Raw genomic sequence first — 21752 nt, forward strand, 5'->3', positions numbered from 1 at the left:
TTTTAACCTCTAGTCACATGAAATTTTTTGGTTAGGGCAAATACGACTCATTGTTTGTTCTGATGCACTCCACACCAAGCATTTTGGTAGAGAAAGAGTATTTCTGTAATTAAGCTATTCTATACAAAATATGATAATGTAGCTGGGTATTTTGCTTTATTCTAAACCACTTTTGTTAGCACTGTAGTCCTTCAACAGTACGTTAATTCTGTATGTATCCAACTTGGATAAAAAAACTGAAAAAATATGTTCTTTCACATTTGAAAAGGATGTATGTTTCTTGACTAATTTCTTTTTTAACAGGCATGGTCCTTGTGCGTAGTGAGAATGGGCAGTTGCTGATGATCCCTCAACAAGCCTTGGCACAGATGCAAGCACAGGCACATGCCCAGTCTCAGCCTCAAAATACTATGACTCCTCGTCCTGCTACACCTACCAGTGCTCCTCCAGTGCAGATATCAACAGTGCAGGTTAGTTCAGTAATTTGTAGTGTTAAAAACTGTAAGATTTTTTCCCTGTGAAGAATACAGCAGGAAGTAAGGTATGATGTTAGTGATTTGAAGAAACCATTGATCAAACTGGTGCTATACAAGCTTTTCCACATGGCGTAGGCATTGCGTTTTGTTCCTAATTCTGTTACAGTTTGGCTGTTACTCATCAAAAATATTTTTACCTAGCTGAATGGCATTAAGTTTAAAACTGTTTGATATAAAGAAGACAATTCAAGACTGTATATGGTTAACACGAGAACTCTTTTCCCCAAAGAATCATTATTCTTTATAAAACTAAAAGAAAAAAGTGGATATGTATACTGAGATCATCACAGTTGCATTAAGTTAAGACTAAAAATCCTTCTCACAGTTTTATAGTGGTCCAGATGCCTTCCTTTGTATCTGTAATAATGGCAACTATCCAGAGACAAAATACTGGATAATGTAGATTATATTTAAATATAGGAACTAATGTGTTTGGTTTTTTTTCCTCTTCCCCAGGCTCCAGGAACGCCTATTATTGCACGACAGGTGACACCAACTACTATTATCAAGCAAGTGTCTCAGGCTCAAACAACAGTGCAACCCACAACAACGCTACAGCGTCCTCCTGTTGTGCAAGTGAGTTTGTAGAAAAGAAATGTATACGTGAGATATACCAGTTGTTAAGATTAGTTGAAAACCTGCTTGAGACTGTCAGAAATACAGGAAATATGATTGTTAAGTGCCTGGAAGAAATATCTTCTGGATTATCCTTTCTAAAATATTTGCAGATCTCAATTTACTCTATATTTTGGATGTATATGTATAAATTTTAATATGTATATTATTATTACTTCATATTATACCTATATGCGTGTATATTTAAACATATCCTGTTATTAATTTGTATAATCTCAGAACTGACTAAAATAAAATACCTTTATGCTTTCTGCCTCAAGAAAGTGACACCAATTCCCTTCAGATTTGGAACTGTGATGTTATTCCTGTGATGGATCTGTAGTCCTCTGAATTCTGCAATTTACAATTACAAAAAAGACTGCCCTGGTAGCCTTCTCTTCCACAAGACTTCTTTCTCCCTCCTTCACGAGGCTCTGCTTTGGTCTATATACTTAGGGAGATTCTGATAACTCAAGGATAAATAGTGGTGTCTTAGTATGTGGGCTCTCTTCTAATAGCCTGGCCTGTATTAACGATAGTCTTTCTTGTAGATTTTTTTTTTTTTTTTTTTTTGAGGGGTGGTGGTGTGAGTTTAAAACACAGTGCGAAAGTGTGAAATTCTCCACATGGCTTCCAGGCAACAGTGATACAATATGATTGCTGTCGCCTAATCTGTTTCATTGTGCTTTCTTCATCCTTTGAGTAGACTGGATTAGAGAGTTTTAATTTAAAACATGCAGGTTTTGCTATGCATCCAGTTAACCTTTTTCCCCTCAGAGAGCCTTTGCCTATGCCAGTGATCTTTCCAGATCTAAGAATTAATTTACCTAACTGAGTCTCCTTAATTTGCACTGCTGTTATACTGGACAAGAAAAATCATTCCATCTGCATATTTCTTGCTGTAATAAGCATACCATGGACTTCATTTATCCCGATTTCAAAAAAATGAGACAAATTGAATCCTTGTCTCCTTTTCTGTCTCCAAAATACCAATGAAAGTTAGCTTTGGCAGCACTGGAGTCTCTTTTCTTGTGCATCTTTATATATATATATATATTTACAAATGATTTGTTAAAATTCTGAGAGCTAGCTTTAGCTTGGTAAGAATTACTGTCTCTCTGATTGGGTTGTCGTTAGTAATTAGACTGTGTTGGAAGTCCATGCATGAACTGTGTATGTGAAAAGTTCTTGTTTACAATGTTGATTCTTTAAAGGTGGTATTCCTACTTTAAATTACCAACTTGTCTACAAAACTAGAGAAATGTTTTATCCCATTGTTTATCAAAAAGACCTAGATAAGACCTGAGATTTTGTGTCTGTTGTGCCTTTTTAGAAATATCTCCCTCTGAAAGTGGCATTTAAGGGAACAGGCAAAAAAAAGCTATTGCATTCACAGAAATTTAGTACTCATTTTAATTGTGTTTTGAAACCACAGTGTATGAGATTATGTGTATGGTGGTATTTTGCCATTTTATTCGGTAACCCAAAAGCGTGCAATTCTTAATCAACTTTTAGGATTTCAGTTTTGAATGTGTAGTGTTTTGTGCCATCTGGTGGCTCTTTCTTTCCACTGCAACAGATGGCAGATTAGTAACTTCTTTTTATAGTAGCTGTGAGAGGTGTTCTACTGTCCTGTGGCTCAGTTTCTGTTTGATGGTTCAGGAAAACAGGTTTTGGTACATTCCAAGTAAAATAATTTTATGTTTGTATTCTCTGCAGCCTCAGATTGTTCTGGGTGGTACTGCACAAACAACTACGTTGGGGACAGCAACAGCTGTACAAACTGGAACTCCTCAGAGAACAGTGCAAGGAACAACGGCAACCTCCACTGCTGCCACAGTAAGATACTGAGTGCATTTAGAACCCTTTTTTTTGTTCATTCACATATACATGTGTGCATGTACGTACATACATACACATAAACACGTATCGGAGTGGAGAGTAGTAAAGATGCAGTTCTGTGAATTATAGGTAAACTTTTAATAGAACCATATAATTTATAAAGTGTGAACACAGTTCACTTGAATTTTGATGGCTGTCGACATTAATTTTGATTTCTGTAACAGTTTTAAAGCGCTCCTTTTTTTAAAGCATACCAGCTGTATCTTATAGAAAAGTGAATTGTTCAGCACTGCAGAGTAGGATCAGTATGAGAAGGGATAAAAAGCTGGCACTGATTCATTCAAGATGCATGTTTCCAGGACTGCAAAACAGGGAGAATCTGTGCCCTATGCTATGCACTGGGAAGGAGGAGCTTTGCTATTTGTTGTCCTGCTAAAATGCATATTTTCCCATAGCAATGTGCCATTCTTAAAATACTTGGTGTTTTCTAACTTCATTAAGAATCGTAATTTATTAAATTTTGATAACAAAAATGTACATTACATATGTATATATGAAACAAAATAATAATTTCAGTCTGATTGTGTCTTAAGCAGTGAGGAACATGAATCTATAAATAATGTTATGTAGTGATGAACTAGAGAAGGACTTTATTTTTCAGAGTATACGCTCAGATCATGTATTAAAAAGAGTTTATCTTCCCTTTTCTGTGTCCTTTCTACCCTTCCTCCTGCTGTAACAGGAAACTATGGAAAATGTGAAGAAATGCAAAAACTTTCTGTCCACATTAATAAAACTGGCATCATCTGGAAAACAGTCTTCAGAGACTGCAGCTAATGTGAAAGAATTGGTACAGAACCTGCTGGTAAGAAAAGTTCATTAAAAGCTGTAAGAAACAGTATCTGGGCAAATTTAGACTCAAAACTGAGGGCTTGGGGGGGGTTGAGAGGAGGGAGATTATAAAATCTGAGATAAATCAAATTGAAACTTTGCTGCTTATGAATTAAAATACATGCATAAATTTTCCTTTAAGCTTGTAAATGAGACATTACTGCTCATATTCATGCATGAGAACGTGAGTTAAATTGAAGTGAGAGTAATGTAAATGGTGACTCTTCAAATTCTACATTTTTTATTGATAAAACAGTGAATAAAAATATGAATTATGTACTTGAGGGAAGACACTACAGCTAGCGCAATAGCTGAGTGTAGGAAATCACAATTTTTTGCAAAAGTAAGTAATATTATCTGAAGCTAATGTAAAAGCTTGACATACTTAGTATTTATAGAATGAGTACTAGTATTGCTTAGCCTAGTTGTTAGCAACCTTTAAGTTAAGGTAGAGCTGTGTATTCCAGTTGTTATCACGTGATAACCAGTGGTTGTCATAAGACCAAAATTCAAAGTGTATCTTCCCATGAGGGATATACATTTAGTTTTGTGAGAGACATCTGCCTTTTGAGCATATGGTGGGCACAACTTGAGTTATTTGAAATGGAGGAACTATAGTACCTTTGGAAAAGAGAACATCAGAGATGGGGCTGCCTGGCTGTTCTGAGCAATTGATAGTTGGCTGATTGCAGGTCACATGAAGGTCACCTGTAGGTTCCACCTGGCCCTTTAATCTATAGATAGGGCATTCCTGTAATGGTGAGAACAACTGAAGATGTTTCTTAAAATTGACTGAAAGACAGGATGAAGAAAAGGGAAGATGGCACTGTAGGTCTTAGTAGTTGAAATTTGTAGTAAAATTAGATACTACCATAAAGCTATTGACAACTAAACAGAGATGGATGATAAACCCACTTATTTTCAATAAATTGTTAAGTCTTAAATTTTTTTTTTTTTTGGTGTTGAATATGTGTAAAAGTTAATTTCTACAAGTTCATTCATTTGGATTTTCTGTTTTGAAGGATGGAAAAATCGAAGCAGAAGACTTTACCAGTAGGCTGTACAGAGAACTTAATTCTTCACCTCAACCTTACCTTGTGCCTTTCCTGAAGGTAACTTGTGTTCGCTAGTCCTTACATATTTCTGTGTTTATGTATCAGCAGCAATGAAAACAAGCACATCTCTTACCAGTATAGATGGAATTCCAAAATGGTGTAAATGGAAATTTTAAATGGTGCCTGGTTGGACTTTTGCTCCCTTAAAAAATATTTCTGCCTCTTGGTTCCAAGAGTTTGCTGGTATGAATCATTGTCACAGTCAATAATGTAATTTCTACCATAGTGTCACATCATAGCTCTTTTGAGAAATCTGAAAAGTTTTCTTTCTATGACTTACAAGCAGTTTCTTTCCATAGCACCAAACCTATGAATTGATTTATTATCCTCTTTATAGTCTTGGAAAGAAAACAAAGGATTGAATGATACAGAAAACTGTACCTCCTGGACAGAGTCATACTCTTTTGCCTGTGCTGTATACCTGTTTGTGTGGATAAACAGCAAATTTGTCACCTCTCAATAATAAATCCCATTTGTCATAAATTTTATAGTAATTGGACGGATCTCAAAATAATGTTTATTCCAAAACATTTACCATCTGAAAATTGGAGAAAATACAACAGCACTGTATGGTAAGAGTATAACTCTCCTTGACTAATATATGAATAAGGGATGTTCAACCTTGAGCTGTTCATGAGGTCAAAAATTGTTACCATAAGAAAACAACTAATGTAAGAATCTGGTAAAAAAACTGTGGTCTCTGAGCTATTCTGAAATCTTCACTGGTGTTCCAGTAGGTCTTTTAAGCCATCACATGTTATAGCTTGGTATATATGTAGGAACACAACTGAGGAAGGCAGCATGGGTTTGGATTGTTAAATACATACCAGGGGTTTCAGATAGGCTTGCATAATCTAGATGCCCGTGATACCAAGCTTCCACACCTAAAGGTACTGTCACTCTGTCTAGCTTTAAATATGAAGTAGCATGGTATTCCTGTGAGCATGGCTATCATGTTTTTTCAGGTGCACTCAAGACTGATACAATGGACTGAAATGAAATGCATTGCTTTTTACAATTAATGTTTTCTTGTGTGATCTAGGATTAAAATACTCAAGCAAATTCTTTTCTCTCCTCTTTTCAGAGGAGTTTACCTGCCTTGAGACAGTTAACACCAGATTCAGCAGCTTTCATTCAACAAAGTCAACAGCAGCAGCCAACAACACAAGCAACAATAGCAACGATTCCATCTGCAGCGGTGCTTCTAAGCTCCTCCGTTCAGCGCACAGCAGGGAAGGCAACTGCAACTGTAACGAGTACTCTCCAACAACCTGTAATCAGCCTAACTCAGCCTACACAAGTTGGTGTTAGTAAACAAGGGCAGTCTACACCACTGGTACGTAAGCTGAAGTGCATCATCTGTTATTGCACAGGGGTTTTTTTGATAATAGTGACTTTTCTTCTTAAACTAGTGGTTAAGCTCAATCAGAGATCTTTGACCTCTTTAGAGAAACTAGCTACTAAGAAAAATAAGTCTAATTTAAAATCCATTTTTGCTTAAAGTACTATATTATTTACTCTTTCAGCATGAAATATTGGCAGATTGTCTCAATCACTGCATATCCATGAGAGTGCAGTGTTCTTGGAGGATCTTTCGTTTCATAAGTCTAACAACAGATTACCCCAAAAGAGGAGAAAGACTAACTTTCTCAGGCCTTGGACATAAACCAAAGAAGAACAGTATAATGTGCAGCACCTTTTTTTCCTCTTCTCATAGCAAAGCAGTGTCTGAGTGCAAGCTTTTTCTAGGATGTGTATTAATTAAAATACATTATTAAATTACTAGGGGTTTTTTGCTACTTAGTACTTCAGCATTCCCTGTAGAATGTTCATCGTTCATCTAAGCTGCTCTGTCCATAAATTTTCATATAAAATGGAGAGATCTCGTCTGTCAATCCACAAATATTTTTCATTTACCTTGAGAGAAAAACTAGTGATTATATTGGTCTTACTGCCTTTATAACCTAGGTATTATAGAAAGAGGTTAGGAACCTAGGGAAGGAATAAAAACTGAACATTGACTAATTAGTGGCCTTTAACTAAAATAAGTATATAAAATAGTGGCAAGAGGAGCAAAAGAAAGACTTGTGGAGTTACAGAAATGGAGCTTGCAAAACAGGCAGAGTTGGTAGATTTCTTTACACTAGTTTGAAAGTAAGTTTCTGAAAACTAGTCGAGGCCAGAAGACAAGTTTGCATAAATGGCTTTGATTGGTAGCATTGCCATGTAACCCTACTTTTATGAGTTAATGTTCAGAAGCAGTACAGCTACAGTTGCCTGAGACTCAGTCTAACCTAACAATCCAATAGTACAAAGCTGCAAGGCTGTAGCTTACGCTGATTCTGGATGAAAACAGCATATGTAGAATCAGCTGGATTATCTTTATCATGTCTCTACTATTTTTAGTTCTAGAGTTTGTTCAGGCAGATCCAGTTTGCCTCTGTATCTCTAATGTAGAAGCCTTATGTAGAAAGTTTTAACTGGCCCTTTGTGATTATAGATGTTTGTTGTTTTTTTGTTTTTTTTTCTTTTTTAATAGAAATAGGTTACTGATTTCTTTTCTGAATCACAAAGTGGAATATTAGTTTTCCTGTAAGGTATAACTTATCTAAAGAAACTTTTAAATACCTTAACATGTGCTGATTCTGGATCAATGAACAGATGTGTTGTGATCACAACTTACAAGTTGATTGTTAGGGTTTGTTCTTTCCACCTGATTCTTAGCCTTAGTTATTTCTCAGATTGTTTACAGTTGGTTTTTTGTTATTATTTTCAGGTTATCCAACAGTCTCAAAAAGCAGGGGCATTGATAAGGCCTCCACAGGTAACGTTGACACAGACACCAATGGTAGCATTGCGGCAACCACATAGTCGTATTATGCTCACTACTCCTCAAATTCAACTGAATCAACTTCAGACAGGTAAGAGGCCAAGATACTTGGTATATGCCATATTTGATAGCGTTAACTGGAGTCTGGTTTATGAATGTCAGTTCTTAAGTGCCCTGTAGCTGTGTGATGGCTGTTGTACTATTGCTAAAATCTTCAGTGCATGGTGCCGTAGTGGCTGGGGATACACATATGTCAGGGCAGCATTTACAGTCAGAGAAACTGTTTGGGTACTGGAATTGTGTGGAAGGGTCCTGGTTTAGATGGGTGAAATGCTGACAGAAACTACTGAAGTGAAGTTTTTGCACCAGACCTATTGCCATTACTACCCATGACTGGCTTGTAAATCTGAACCGTGATACAAATTTGATGGAGTACAAATCTTGTCTGTCTTCTTGCAGTACCTGTGGTAAAACCAGCAGTATTACCTGGAAACAAAGCTATTGCCACTGTTTCGACACAAGTAGCTGCTGCTCAGAAGAATAAACTGAAGGAACCTGGGGGAGGCTCTTTTAGGTGAGGAACTGTATGCTTATTTGCTGCCTGGGCAGCCTGCTGAACTCAGTGGGAATCTGTCTACGTACTGCAGTGGTGCTGAATCAGGCTGGGTAAACTTGCAAGAACTAGAGGTGGATTTTCTGTGGGCAGGTTTGCTACTTTATTAAAGACTAACAAACAGCTGTGGACCTAGTTGTGCCAGACTGGTTTTAGCATTTAGCTGGCACTAAGGGTGAATATCAAACCTCACAAACAAACAGAATTCATTCCTTCATTCTTCTCAACTCTGTTCAGGTTATTCAGATGTACAGCCTATCTTACAGTGATGAGTGCAGTTTATTATTGTTTTGTGGTAGTGCTGTGTCTGGTCTCTTGTTTCTCAAGGTGTTGAAACATTACATAAGAAAGGATCTTGGGAAAATGGTTAGTAAGTACAAAACTGCGAAAATACTTTTAGTGCTCTTTGGAATCAAATTATGTTAGTTTCATTTTATCATATAATAAAAGCAAATAAAATGCAAAAATGAAATAAAGTATTCAGGTTTACTGTGGAATTCATTATATGCAGCTGTGGTAGTGTAGCAGTGTGTGCAGATAAGCACTAAATGTTATGATTATAATGAGTTTTCCTTTCTTAAGGGATGATGATGACATTAATGATGTTGCATCAATGGCTGGAGTCAACCTGTCAGAAGAAAGTGCTCGGATATTGGCAACAAACTCTGAGCTAGTGGGCACATTAACAAGGTCCTGTAAAGATGAAACCTTCCTTTTCCCGGCACCTTTACAAAGAAGGATATTAGAAATAGGTATGTTGATTTTTCTTGAACTTTAATAAACAAATTTCACCAGTCTTGGGTTTAATTGAAGACATTTTCCATAGAAATTGTTTTGAATAGTGTAAAGTTGCCAGAGTTGTTACCTTTTGTATATTCTGATGCTTGTTGGCAAGCATTCAGCTTATGAAAGTAGAATAGTGTTAAGGGACTGATAAGGTGTAACAAAAATAATTACATTTGTTTTTTAAAAAATAAATCCAGAAACACTTTTATCATATTTACTTACTAGTTTAGAATTGATGGTGGAACAAAAAGCATTCTTCAATAATTTCTTATACTGTAGTATACAGCATTTATTAATAAATTTTAAGTGTCCTGGTTTCGGGCTGGGATAGAGTTAATTTTCTTTCTAGTACCACTTTCTGGTATAGTGTTACGTTTTGGATTTGGTGTGGAAATAATGTAATGCTAAAATGTTTTCAGTTGTTGCTGGGTGGTGTTTATGCTAGGTCAGGGATTTTTCAGCTTCTCATGCTCAGCCAGCAAGAAGGCTGGAGGGGCACAAGAAGTTGGGAGGGGACACAGCCAGGACAGCTGACCCAAACTGGCGAAAGGAATATTCCATACCGTGTGATGTCATGCCCAGTATATAAACTGGGGGGTGTTGGCCAGGGCGGGGTGGATTGCTGCTTGGGAACTAACTGGGTATCAGTTGGCGAGTGGTGAGCAATTGCACTGTGTGTCACTTGTTTTGTATATTCCAATTCTTTTGTTTTTATTATTGTCATTTTATTATTATTATCATTATTACTCTCTTCCTTTCTGTCCTATAAAACTGTCTTTGTCTCAAACCACAAGTTTTAGGGTTTTTTTTGTTTGATTGGTTGGGGTTTTTTTTCCCCCCGATTCTCTCCCCCATCCCGCTGGGTGGGGGAAATGAGCACGTGGCTGTGTGGTGCTTAGTTGCTGGCTGGGGTTAAACCGTGACATTAAGCTAATGTAAATTTTCATATGTGTACCATTTCCTGTTTAATGCTTGTCTGAGAAATACCTGAATGCCTTATTTTTCAAACAGCATTTAAATTTCCATGACTGAGATTAGCCACATGTTTAGCTGTATTGTAAAATCATTTTTAACAAGTGACTTCTGCCCTGATCATAGGCAAAAAACATGGAATAACAGAAATCCATCCTGACGTAGTTAGCTATGTATCACATGCGACACAACAAAGACTACAAAACCTCGTGGAAAAATTATCAGAGACTGCTCAACAAAGGAATATTTCTTACAAGGTAACTGTATTTAATTGCACAAATAAAATGGCAAAATAGCACAAATTCAGCAGGCTATCATGTTGGCTTTAATGCTTGAGTTCAGGTGTTCTTCATTCTGTGAAGTTGGGTTGTTCTCTTCGACTGATTCATCTTACATTAAGATATTAATACACATGGATGACTAGAACTCTTCAGCTTGCATATACAAAATGTTTTTAAAACAAATGCAGAGAAACTGTGTCCTCCCCTTTATTTATTATGTCAAATGTTTAGAGTCGATGAGTGATTGTACAGTCAGATAGGCAGATAAAAGCACTGCTTTGAATTCTCAAGAGACTGCTATCTGACAGATGTGTGCTCTTAATAGAGGCAATTGCCTAAACAGCATTTAGAAAAACCACGCAGCTCTGTGAAATATGCTTGTGAGGTTAAAGCTGTGATGATATTAGTTTAGAAGTCAAAATCTGATGATTCACAGAATAGAACAAAATGCTTTTAAGAATTCTAGCTCGTTTGACTGGTGTAAATATACACTTGCTATTTGTTTGAAAAGGACAAAGTGAACATTTGAGCTTTAAATGTATATGTTCTACAGTACAGTACAAGCTAACAGTTTTGTTTTTAAGAAATGTAATGAGAAACATATTTGACATGTTTTCAGGATGATGAAAGATACGAACAAGCAAGTGACGTTCGGGCACAGCTCAAGTTCTTTGAACAACTTGATCAAATAGAAAAGCAGCGTAAAGATGAACAAGAAAGGGAAATTTTAATGCGTGCAGCAAAGGCAAGTGTTTGGATTTCACTCACGTTTGCTAACTGTCATTTGCAGAGTTTCTTTTCATTCTAAAGCACTTGCAATGAAGGGGAAGACTAATCTTCAAAGATGGAGCTTGATGAATATGTTCTTTAGCTAGAGCTCTGTTCTGCTTTTCATGGTAAAGCATGTGAGAGTGCTTCTTTGCCAGCCTCATTGCATGTTCCCAGATTAAAGTAGGTCTTAAAACTTAGTTTTTGCACTTTGCATTGTGAAAAAGATGAATTTAATAGCCTGGTGGTACTCTTCAATGGAATAGAGAGGTTGCAGGTATTTTAGAGACTAGAAATAGAATTCAGAAAGTTTCTTACAAGTTAGAGAAATACAATAAATAGGAAGCAGTTGAGGTAAGCACAAATCTAAGCAATAGACTTTGTGGTTTTCCTCAGGGACCCAAATATAGGATGAATATGACTAACTAGGCAGGAGCAGTCTCGAAATAATTCACAAAACAACCTAAGGTTTCTGTTGGGTTTGTGATCCGGTATGAGTTGATAATGTCAAAATCCAACTTTTGTAGTGCAATGTTTGCACGTAGGTTGTCAACTAACACTTCCATTTCAGTTGATTCCTGTTAGACCCGAGCTGGAATACTCTATCAAGTTTTTTGACCCTATGCCAAGTAGACTTCAGAAGGAAAGCAATTTAAATGTCTAGAAAATGTGACCTATGAAGTAAGGTTAGAGAGTAAATCCATTTACTTCAGGAAGGGAAAAGACTGGGGTGAGGCATAGGTCTTCATGACTGTGTTTTGCATATTCTTATAATTCCCTGTGTTTGCTGCACCTAAAGTGCAGCAGGGAAGACATAGGTTAATCATTGGGAGAAGCTTAATATTTTAAGGGTACTTGAGCATTGAATTAAAATAATTTATTTTGTTGTTAGTCTAACGAATGTGTGGGATTAACAACAGTCAGGATTTGTTTGAAGATAGTTAATCTTGCCTTATGTGAGATTATGGATGAAAGACTGTCTTGAAGTTCTTCCTGTTTTCCGTTTGTTGACTTTTTAGAAAAACCAAGAAACTAAGAGAATTCATATACGTAGCACAAAAAATGAATTGGCAGATGTGTATTAGACAACAAAGTTTGCTAAATTATACATTCTGTTACTTCTGTTCTGGTGAGGCTGCACCTCGAATACTGTGTTCAGTTTTGGGCCCCTCACTACAAGAAAGACATTGAGGTGCTGGAGCATGTCCAAAGAAGAGCAATGAAGCTGGTGGAGGGTCTGGAGCACAAGTCTTATGAGGAGCGGCTGAGGGAACTGGGGTTGTTCAGCCTGGAGAAAAGGAGGCTGAGGGGAGACCTTGTCGCTCTCTACAACTACCTGAAAGGAGGTTGTAGCGAGGTGGGGGTCAGTCTCTTCAACCAAGTAACAAGCGGCAGGATGAGAGGGAACAGCCTCAAGTTGTGCTAGGGGAGGTTTAGATTGGATATTAGGAAAAATTTCTTCACCGAAAGGGTTGTCAAGCATTGGACCAGGCTGCCCAGGGAAGTGGTTGAGTCACCATCCCTGGAGGTACTTAAAAGACATGTAGATGTGATGCTTAGGGACACAGTTCAGTGGTGGACTTGGCAGTTAGATTAACAGTTGGACTTGATGATCTTAAAGATATTTTCCAACCTGAATGATTCTACGATTCTAGAAATATGATATGTACAAGTAATGGTAGGTGCCTAAGTGAAATGGGCAATTGCTAATGTAAATGGTCTGTTGGTCAGTTGGCTGCAGTTTGTTCAAACGGGAGTCTGACTTGTAAGTGTAGCGGAAAGATATGTTCTTAGTAAGTGCGTAGTTACACAGCAAGGGGAGGAAATTTTCCAAAAAGCACAGGTCTGATTCCTTTTTTCATATGCAAAGTGTCTGTATTTCAATTCACAGATCTGTGTAATTTGTGTCTTGTAATGCTTTTGTTTAAGGCATAAATGCTTAGCTATTCCTTTGCTATTTTTAACAAAGCTGAAAAAGGGGATGCGTTTTCAAAAATAGATACCTCAAACTAAGAAATAGAAAACTGCTTTTAATTTCTAAAAATTATTTCCCCCTGTTGCCTTCTCTGGGAGTGATAGGTATTCTCCACTTCCTGCTGAAGTTTAAGAAGAACTTTCAGATGCTGTGTAACACTTGTAATCTTTAACTGCTTTTGTAACCAAATTAGTTTTTCTTTCTTTTTCTCCAACCATGCCACGTTCATCCTTTATCAACGTAGTCTCGATCTCGACAAGAAGATCCAGAACAACTTAGGTTGAAACAGAAGGCCAAGGAGGTAAGTGTTCACCTTAACATGAACTTTTATTTTGGAAATTGAAAGAACAACAATTAACTGTACTTGTTCTGCAAATGCAGATGCAGCAACAGGAGCTAGCACAGATGAGACAGAGGGATGCCAACTTGACTGCATTAGCTGCAATCGGTCCCAGAAAGAAAAGGAAAATAGATTCACCGGGATCTGGATCAGGGACAGAGGTACAGTGTAATTGTAATGTTTGGTTTTGCTGCGTCAGTCTCTGTAAAAACCTTTCTGTTCAGAGTTTTTTTCCCTAGTTTGTGGAAGCTGTTTCTGAGTGGCAGAAGTGTATTTTGCATTCAGATAATTTGCTTGCTCCAAGATCAGGATCAATTTTTAGCATCTGTGTAGTGGCATAGGGAATAAAATTTGAGTTGTCATTCCCTGATTTGTGGAACTGGAGGAATGTTAGAAAAGCCATCTCTGTTCTCTCAAGTCTCTGCTTTTTTGGACCCCCACAGTTTTGGGAAGAGACTGTTGTGGTTGTAGCCAATCTAACTAAATAAGAGTGCAGAGTAATGCTGCTGAGGTGGGTGCAGTGGTAGAACTGAATCACTGCTAAATTTGACAGCAGGAGCTTCAGGTTATAGGAACTTGCCTGATTTCTTTCTTCAGCTGTTGGTTGGCCTTAGTTTTAGTATCTCTACAGCAGATCAGTTTGGCCAATTCCATCTGATTATGATGTTCTTGCATATCCTTTATATAGTCTACTGTTTAATCTGGCCTTTTAAAAGTTTCTCTGCAGACTAAGTATCAGTATGCTCAGTATCTGATTAGTTTAATGTTAATTTAAATTCAGGTAGAGTGGTAGATTTATCTGCTGTATTTCTAAACAAGTTAATAAACATGAAATGGTACAAAATTGCTTTCTGCATGGAAGACATTCAATGTGGGATTTCTCTAGTGTTTAAAAAGAACAAAATCTTCTTGAAACTTGTCATTGACAGGGCCAAAAGCTCTCTTCATAATTTGAGGATTTTTCCCTGAGAGTTCTGTGTCTGATAGCAAGTGACAGGGTAGTAATAATTTAATAATTCTGTTTATTACTCCCTGAGCATTCCAAATTTTCAGTGCTAAAGCATTTATACTGTAGAAAAGCCTCTTGTTTCAAAATAATTCACCTTGTTTTATACTGAATTGCTAGAAGCCATAATTTACACGTGCTTGATATAAAATGTTAGAGAAAAAAATCTGAATACTAGTAAATGCTATTTTTATTTAGAAAAAAAAATCAAGCCTCCTGAGCATCTTTTAAAGTAATTTTCAGTTTTGAAATTTACTAAAATGCCTGTTACTGATAATAAGACTTTTTTTTATATGTTAACAAATTACTGTATTAAAGGTTTATAAATGTGGTTTAAAATTATAAAAATTGCAGAATGCGGCACTTTTACAAAGATGTGTATATAAATGAAGTTGTCTCTGAGGAATACGCTGAAGTATCTCATGCAGCGTTAATGTTGGCTTTGCTTACTCATGCATGCTCAACTGTGCAACGTTAATAGTCTGTTAATGTCACTTAGGTTATGGAATGTATTTTACATCTACTGTGAACACTTGTTTGTATTTCATCTAAATCTGACTAATTTAGTTATCCTAGATTAATCACTTACTGGTTAACCAATTAACTACAGGTTCCCTGGAAATCTAATCTTTTTGTCTGTTTAATTAAGAACCAGCTGCTTTTGATCTGATAGACTCACAGCTGTGCTTTTGCTGCTGTGTCACTTGACATTTTTAAATTGAGCTCCACTTGTCACCATTTGTATGCAGTTTGTAGTTAAGGCATATTACAAGAAGTGTGGAAAATAAGGTTTGTCATTACTTAGACACAGATTTGTCAATGTAAGCTTTTGATGTCTAGGAATGCTGAATCTTAATTACATGTAAAATCACTTCTAAGTAGTAATCATACTGTCTTGTTTCAAAACTCAACAAAACAGGTTGCTGTCAGTTTTAGAGTTTTATGTCCATGTGATTTTACTGAAAGTTACCAAAAAGCTTCCTAACTTATTCCATGCGTGCAGGAGTAGCATAGTTCTGTGTCTTTAAAGACTCCTGAAATTTTACCTTTGCATTTAAAGTATTATAGTCTACATAATAAAATCAGGCTTCAGCTTCTACTAAAGAATATTTAAAAACCAAAACCCCTTCCAACGATTCTTTCTATTGTCTTGTTAGTAATCCTATGTATATATTTGACAAAATCTAGTTAGCATCCAATGCTCCTCTGCGTCTTCTAATTTCCATTGAAGTTGATGGAAATTAGGCAACCTAAGTTGTGCAAGTGCCTTAAAATATCTCTTTGAAAATCCAGCCTTTAAACCATTCTAACTACAGGATTTTAATGATTTGATGCTTGCTAGTTCAACAGGTACCTTGCTTGAGAAACAGAAGTCTGACTTCACCGTTAGCAGTGTGGTGAAGTGGGAACACCTGCACTGAATACAGTATACTACTAATCCAGAGATGGTAATTTCCAGAGCAAGTTTACATTGGTTTCTTAATAATGTACACTGATCATAAATACACTACTTTCACATATCGAGAGGACTGTATTAGTGTGAGCCTCAGCAGCTTATTCACATGGCTTTTGCACTACTCTAAATTCTGGCTTTTCTCAAGACTAGGGTGTTCTTATTTAGAACAGTCTTTTAAAATTCTCCAAACTCTCAGGCAGATAAATCTTTATTCACTAGTGGAGTGCATTTGGACCTTCTTGTGTCATTAAGTATCAAAGTTCCATTAAAAAAGAAAACAAAACATTATCCTAGTAAATTAAATTGGAGGTAAAAAAGAATCCATAGATAAGCCACAGAAATATAACCTGTTTCCAGTCACTCGGAACTTTATTTACATAAACACACAAAGATACAAGGTATCAGCAACAGGGAACCGCGAAAAAGATTCCCGACTTTAAAATTTGAGGTGAAAGTTGGCTTTTCGGTCTCTGCGTGCCATCTACTGGTGACTGTGCCTTACTGCTGCCACAGGCGAGGAGGAGCAGGGAGGCTGCTTCAGAGTGGTTCTGGTCGCTGCTGCTCTGAGCCATGCCACTCTTTAGCTGTCCTTGCTGGACCGTGCTCTTCTGCCAGCCTCAAGCCAGACTGGACCGCTCTTACTGCTGAAAAAGCGTTTCTGGTGCATGTGCACAGGATGGGATCAAATCCCAATCTTTACTGGCAGAGGCACCTTGTTGTGGGATAGTGTTCCTGATGGCTGGTGACTTTAAAGCATTCCAGGATTTCCTTGCTTGTATAAAGGAAAGCACAGTAGTCATAGAAGAGTTGCATTAATCGTGTGTATCCTATCAGAACTGTGTTTTCTGCCAGTGAAAATGCATTGGAGTTAGCCCCAGAAGACTTGGTTTATAACTCACTTACCAGGCAGTGTACATCTAAACAGCTGAACAATGTGGGTATCTCCTAAAGATATCAAATGATTTTTTTTTTTCTCCTGGACTCTTTTTTTTTTTTTGAAGTGACAAATATAATAATATACTACTTGTTTATCTTGCCAGTTTGTGTGGAAAATTACCAGTGTGTACCAGAGGGATAAGTGTTGCTGAATGATGGAGAAGAATTCAGAGATCCTTGGAGAATGCCTGTGTCTAGGATAGCTACTTCTTAACATAATCCTGAGCTTGGTTACAGCTGTTATCACCAAAAGGAGAGCTCATGGCACCCTACCATGAAGATCAGGGGGGATCTCTAGGACATTATTCAAGACCTCACAGTCCAGGGGATAGGACTGCTCCCCAGTTCGTCCAGAACTCCAGGGCTTCCCTTGGGATCTGTATGCTGATGTTGTGAAGAATACTGTCTCTTCCGTTTGTGTTGGTTGCTGGGATTGCCTGTCCTTAGTGCCTTCCTAAAGATAAGAGCAGTGCTTTGGGCTTGTTTTTGTCTATATTAAATGTCACTGAAAGTTCTAATTGTTCAACTATTGTGTATAAATAAGAATTAAAAAGAAACCTCTGATCTGGTAGCATACAGCATACTGTTTAATAGCTTCCTGTACATAATCACTTAATTCTTACCTTGCATGTTTTCTCTGAAAAGTTTTGGAATACCTGGGAGCACTGACATGTTCTGATTTATCTGTTCTTCTCATTTGCAGGGATCCGGTTCAAGTGCAGCAGTCCCAGGCAGCTCTGGAGTTGGAACAACCAGACAGTTTACGCGACAAAGGATAACGCGGGTGAACCTCAGGGACCTCATATTTTGTTTAGAAAATGAGCGAGAGACAAGCCATTCACTATTGCTATATAAAGCATTCCTTAAGTAAAATGGAAAAGATCAAGGTATTTTTGACGGAGAGACGCCTGAGGACATTTTTTATATATTTGCAAATTACGCCTTTTTGTAACAAGCAAATGGGATATTGTTTAAAAAACAACCACCTCTTTACATGGAACAGTTTTATATTCCTGTTTATAAATAAACTCTTCAGTATAAGAGAAATACATTTCTGTAACAGTGAGGATACTTACAAGGCCTGTGGATACTATAAAAGGACAATTAAATTTTAACTCATCTCTTGATTGAGTGGCCTTCTTGCCAAACAAGCCATATATAAAGACTGATGGAATCGTTTAGCAAATAACTAGCTACCCTTTGTCAGCCCTGTAGCAGTTTCGACATTAATTGTGCATTTTAGTTCAGTTTTATTCAACTAAATCAATTATATAGGCATATGTCTACAGCAGATGACCTCATTTCATTTAGCTTTTTTTTAAACAGTCAGTTAGCAAAGCAAACTGATTTTTTAGGAATATTTATCTTTCCCCCAAATGTTCAAAATCTAGAGGGATATACAGTTAATTTTAAACATAACTTCAATTTTAATCACATTATTGCTTATTAGAGGCCCTGAAATCCCATAAAGGAGGGTTCCTTCTGAATGTTTTAGCAGCATCTGTAAAAATGCATTTTATTTGCTATAGTTTGTAAAGCTGTAAAGTTAAAAAAGGAAAAAAAGGAAAAAAAGAGAAACCTTTTCAGCATAAATATATTTTACTTGCACTGTGTTTTTTAGCTAAAGTGAAAGCTTAGATTAAATAAAATCAAAGTTGAGAGGAATCATCAAAAGACTGTTTCTCAGTGTGAATCAAGTGTTGAAAAATGGTTGGTGTATTTTGTCAGTAATTGTACATAATTTTTGGCACATAACATAAAAATGGCTATGTAAACTATAATTATTTTGCTAAAAGACTGTATGCAAGCTGTGGGCCTACTTTAAAGATGTCCAGAGCAAAGTCCCTTCTTTGTACCTATTTTTTTATTACAAATATACTAATTGGTTCTTTATATTTTCAGAGGTTATTGTATTAAATTGTCTATTGATAGTACTTTTATGACTGTAAATACTTTGGCTTTCTTTGTGTGAACTCTCATGGTAGAATTTAACTCTTGCGTGTAAACTGAATGCTGATCAGTATTTTTATCAACACCTGACAACTGTTACACCCCTTTTATTTTGTCTTTTAGGAAATCCTGTCTTTCCATTTTTTTTTCATGTAAATTTTGCACAGTTACTTGTTCATATGTAAATATTTTACTTTCAAAAATGAAGTTTTTAATTGCTATTGTTTTATATAGGATTGAAAGAAAATTAACTCCTTTATTAAAAACAAATTTATCTGTATTTGCTAATGTATTTTTCTCTCTAAATCTTTTCTCCTCTTGGATTTATTTTTCTTGGTACAGTAAAAGATTAGTCTACCTGAGGGGATGCTGTTTCCTAAAGATGCACTTTGGGTTTTTTATATTGTTTTGTTTTGTCAGTGTTTTGAAGGTATGTAATGAATCTTGAAATGTCGTTGTTGTCTTAGGGGTCTTGGACTAAGATCAATGGATAGTGGGTTTGTTCTGTTTTGTTTTTTCAGTAGGGAAAGTTTCTGAAGAGCTCTTAAAAGTATTTTGGTTTTGTCTAGTGAACGTTTAATAAAACACCCTCTCCTTGAAGGCAACCTAATCCCTCAGCCACAATTAACTACGATGGTTTTCAGAAGAAGGTGTGGCATAAAACACAGAATTTGGAGTACAACTATTAAAGAATATAATCAGGGACAGAATTTTGATTATTAATGTGCAAATTGGCGAAGGTGTATTTCTGATGCTCTGTTATGAATGTTTAGCTTTTGCTTTGTTTTTTTAATTCCTCCTCTCATGGGCAACTTAAAAAAAAAAAAAAATTCCAAATCATGAGGGCCTAATCCTGCTATTAGATTAATAGAAAATTCACATTAATTTGATAATTATTTCTTGCATATAGACAAATCTTATCTACAGGCGACTGCACCAAGCACACTGCTATTGAACTGGCACTCGGCCCGGCACTGACTTGGTCCACATGAGGAGACCAGTTGTCTCCCGGAAAAAACGGATTAGCTCCTAAAGAGATGTACTCACCTGTCACCGTGTATGACACTTACTTGAAGATTTTAATTGTTTGTAAACTCCAAACTGTCTTTCAAATTGTGTAATGTTATTAAGTGGAAAGAAACAACTTTGACTTTTGGCCAAAACATTGTCATAGCCTTCCTTTAATTGTAACAAGTGTTGGTTGTAAGTGTTAATCACTACTGGCTGTCCAGCAACTGAGCTACTGGTATCTGCAAAGCTGTGGCAGGTAAGTTGGGAAGAAACTGACCTTCAGGTGCTGCTTCCAAGAGCAAGTTGGGGTTAAGGCATGTATGAAAAATTAAAGTTACTACATGGTGTGCTGTACCTTGCACTCCCTCTTCAGCAGAGGTAGTAGCTTAGAGATACGCTGGAGAGGCCAAGGGATTTGGGAGGAGGGAGAGATCTGTAAGACCATAGCTCTTGGGTTTAAGTAACGTGGTTTTATAGCGTGCAGTCAGCCCTTCACTCCATATAATTTTTCTCAGCTTTTAAAGTTCCTGTTCTTTTAGTCTGAAAAGCTGGTAGCGTCCATCTCCCTCCAGTAGTTCAAATTCATGTAATTTTTGACTGGGATGTTGGCACTTTATTGTTGATGCTGGAGTGAACACTGCCTCGTGTGGCCATGGGCATACTTCTGAGGAGGTGTTCTCATGGTAACTATTTTTGAAGGTGCTCAGAAGCTTTACATTTCAGAGCAAAGTCACAGCTGAGGAGGGGTGGCATTTACAGGGCAATGCATATGTACAACAGCAATTGTCCTGTGTGTTAGTGACCTGTAAAGAGAGAAACTGTGATTCTTTTCTGGCCCCTAAGCTTGCACAGCTCCACCAAAGAGCAAGGGTTAACGTGCAAGGGAATTTACTGTTCATTTCCTTAGTCCAAAGAGTGACGCAACTTCTTTGTGGCACCCTCAAAACTGGAGGTGCATGCATTGAAGATTGCCGCAGCTGGGAGGCTCTCTCCATGATGTTTTATTATACCTGTTTTTTAATCACACTTTCAGCTCTGTGTCAGGGAGGGGTTGCTTCTCTCTTGCCTGTAAGTTTACCAGCATTTGTGTGTGTGACCTAGAGGCGGGCTCGCTACCCTGTTTTGCAGAAGTCTTGATGTCTGTAATAGCTGCAATGTTCCTGAACTATTGATACAGTTCTTGTTCTGTTGAATTTTTGTGCTAGAAAAAATAGGATATAATAAGGCACTCTGAATTCAGCCCGTTTTTTGTATTTCACACGTATATAATCATATATGCTTTCAGGGAACTATTGAAATATATAGTGAGAGATGCATGCGTGAACACTCTGATAAATGCTATCAAATTCACAGTAATTAAGATTTTATTGGAGATTTTTATGTGATCCGAGAAGTTTCACTATGTTTCTGAGATTGTTTAAATTACAAATAATGGTATGAGAAGTCTAATGCAATGATAATTTTAACCATATTCTTATGTTTACAGTTATTTGTCCACCTGCAGAGAAGAGTCTTAACTTTTGGGGGTAAGTCAGGTAGGACGGCAGCTTGGTTGGGTACACAGTTGTAATGACAATTTTAGCAGTAATGTTTCTCTGGAGTGTGTGTGTAGACCCATGTGTCCAGGTAAGCGTGCAAACCTTTACGCTTGCAAGTTCAGTTTGGGAGGGGTCCCTTCTTTAAAGACTTCCAGTGTTTGTGCAAGGGTTTTTACACATCAGGGCTTCAGGCTAGTGCAGGCCAACCTACTGTACTAAAATAAGGTTTAGGTACTATGGGTTGATCCTAATTTTTAAATTTTGGGAAATGTCATGTGAGCAGCACTGTGT

General features: G+C 37.0%; 1 protein-coding gene across 2 annotated transcripts in view; it reads left to right on the plus strand.

Moving 5' to 3' along the window:
• Positions 1-19192, plus strand: part of TAF4 (TATA-box binding protein associated factor 4) — a 40496-nt gene extending 21304 nt beyond the window's left edge. Inside the window, exons 3-16 of one of the 2 annotated variants that reach the window (XM_052786186.1) lie at positions 304-470; positions 993-1112; positions 2871-2990; positions 3736-3858; positions 4907-4996; positions 6084-6335; positions 7776-7920; positions 8289-8403; positions 9025-9194; positions 10327-10457; positions 11101-11226; positions 13469-13525; positions 13606-13725; positions 17666-19192. In XM_052786186.1, the coding sequence (XP_052642146.1) occupies positions 304-470; positions 993-1112; positions 2871-2990; positions 3736-3858; positions 4907-4996; positions 6084-6335; positions 7776-7920; positions 8289-8403; positions 9025-9194; positions 10327-10457; positions 11101-11226; positions 13469-13525; positions 13606-13725; positions 17666-17833 (1904 nt within the window). In that variant the 3' untranslated portion in view covers positions 17834-19192. The other variant, XM_052786196.1, reaches the window with a different exon arrangement.
• The last annotated feature ends 2560 nt before the right edge of the window (positions 19193-21752 follow it).

Source organism: Harpia harpyja, chromosome 1 (genome assembly GCF_026419915.1).
Source record: "Harpia harpyja isolate bHarHar1 chromosome 1, bHarHar1 primary haplotype, whole genome shotgun sequence".
NCBI classification, from domain to species: domain Eukaryota; kingdom Metazoa; phylum Chordata; class Aves; order Accipitriformes; family Accipitridae; genus Harpia; species Harpia harpyja.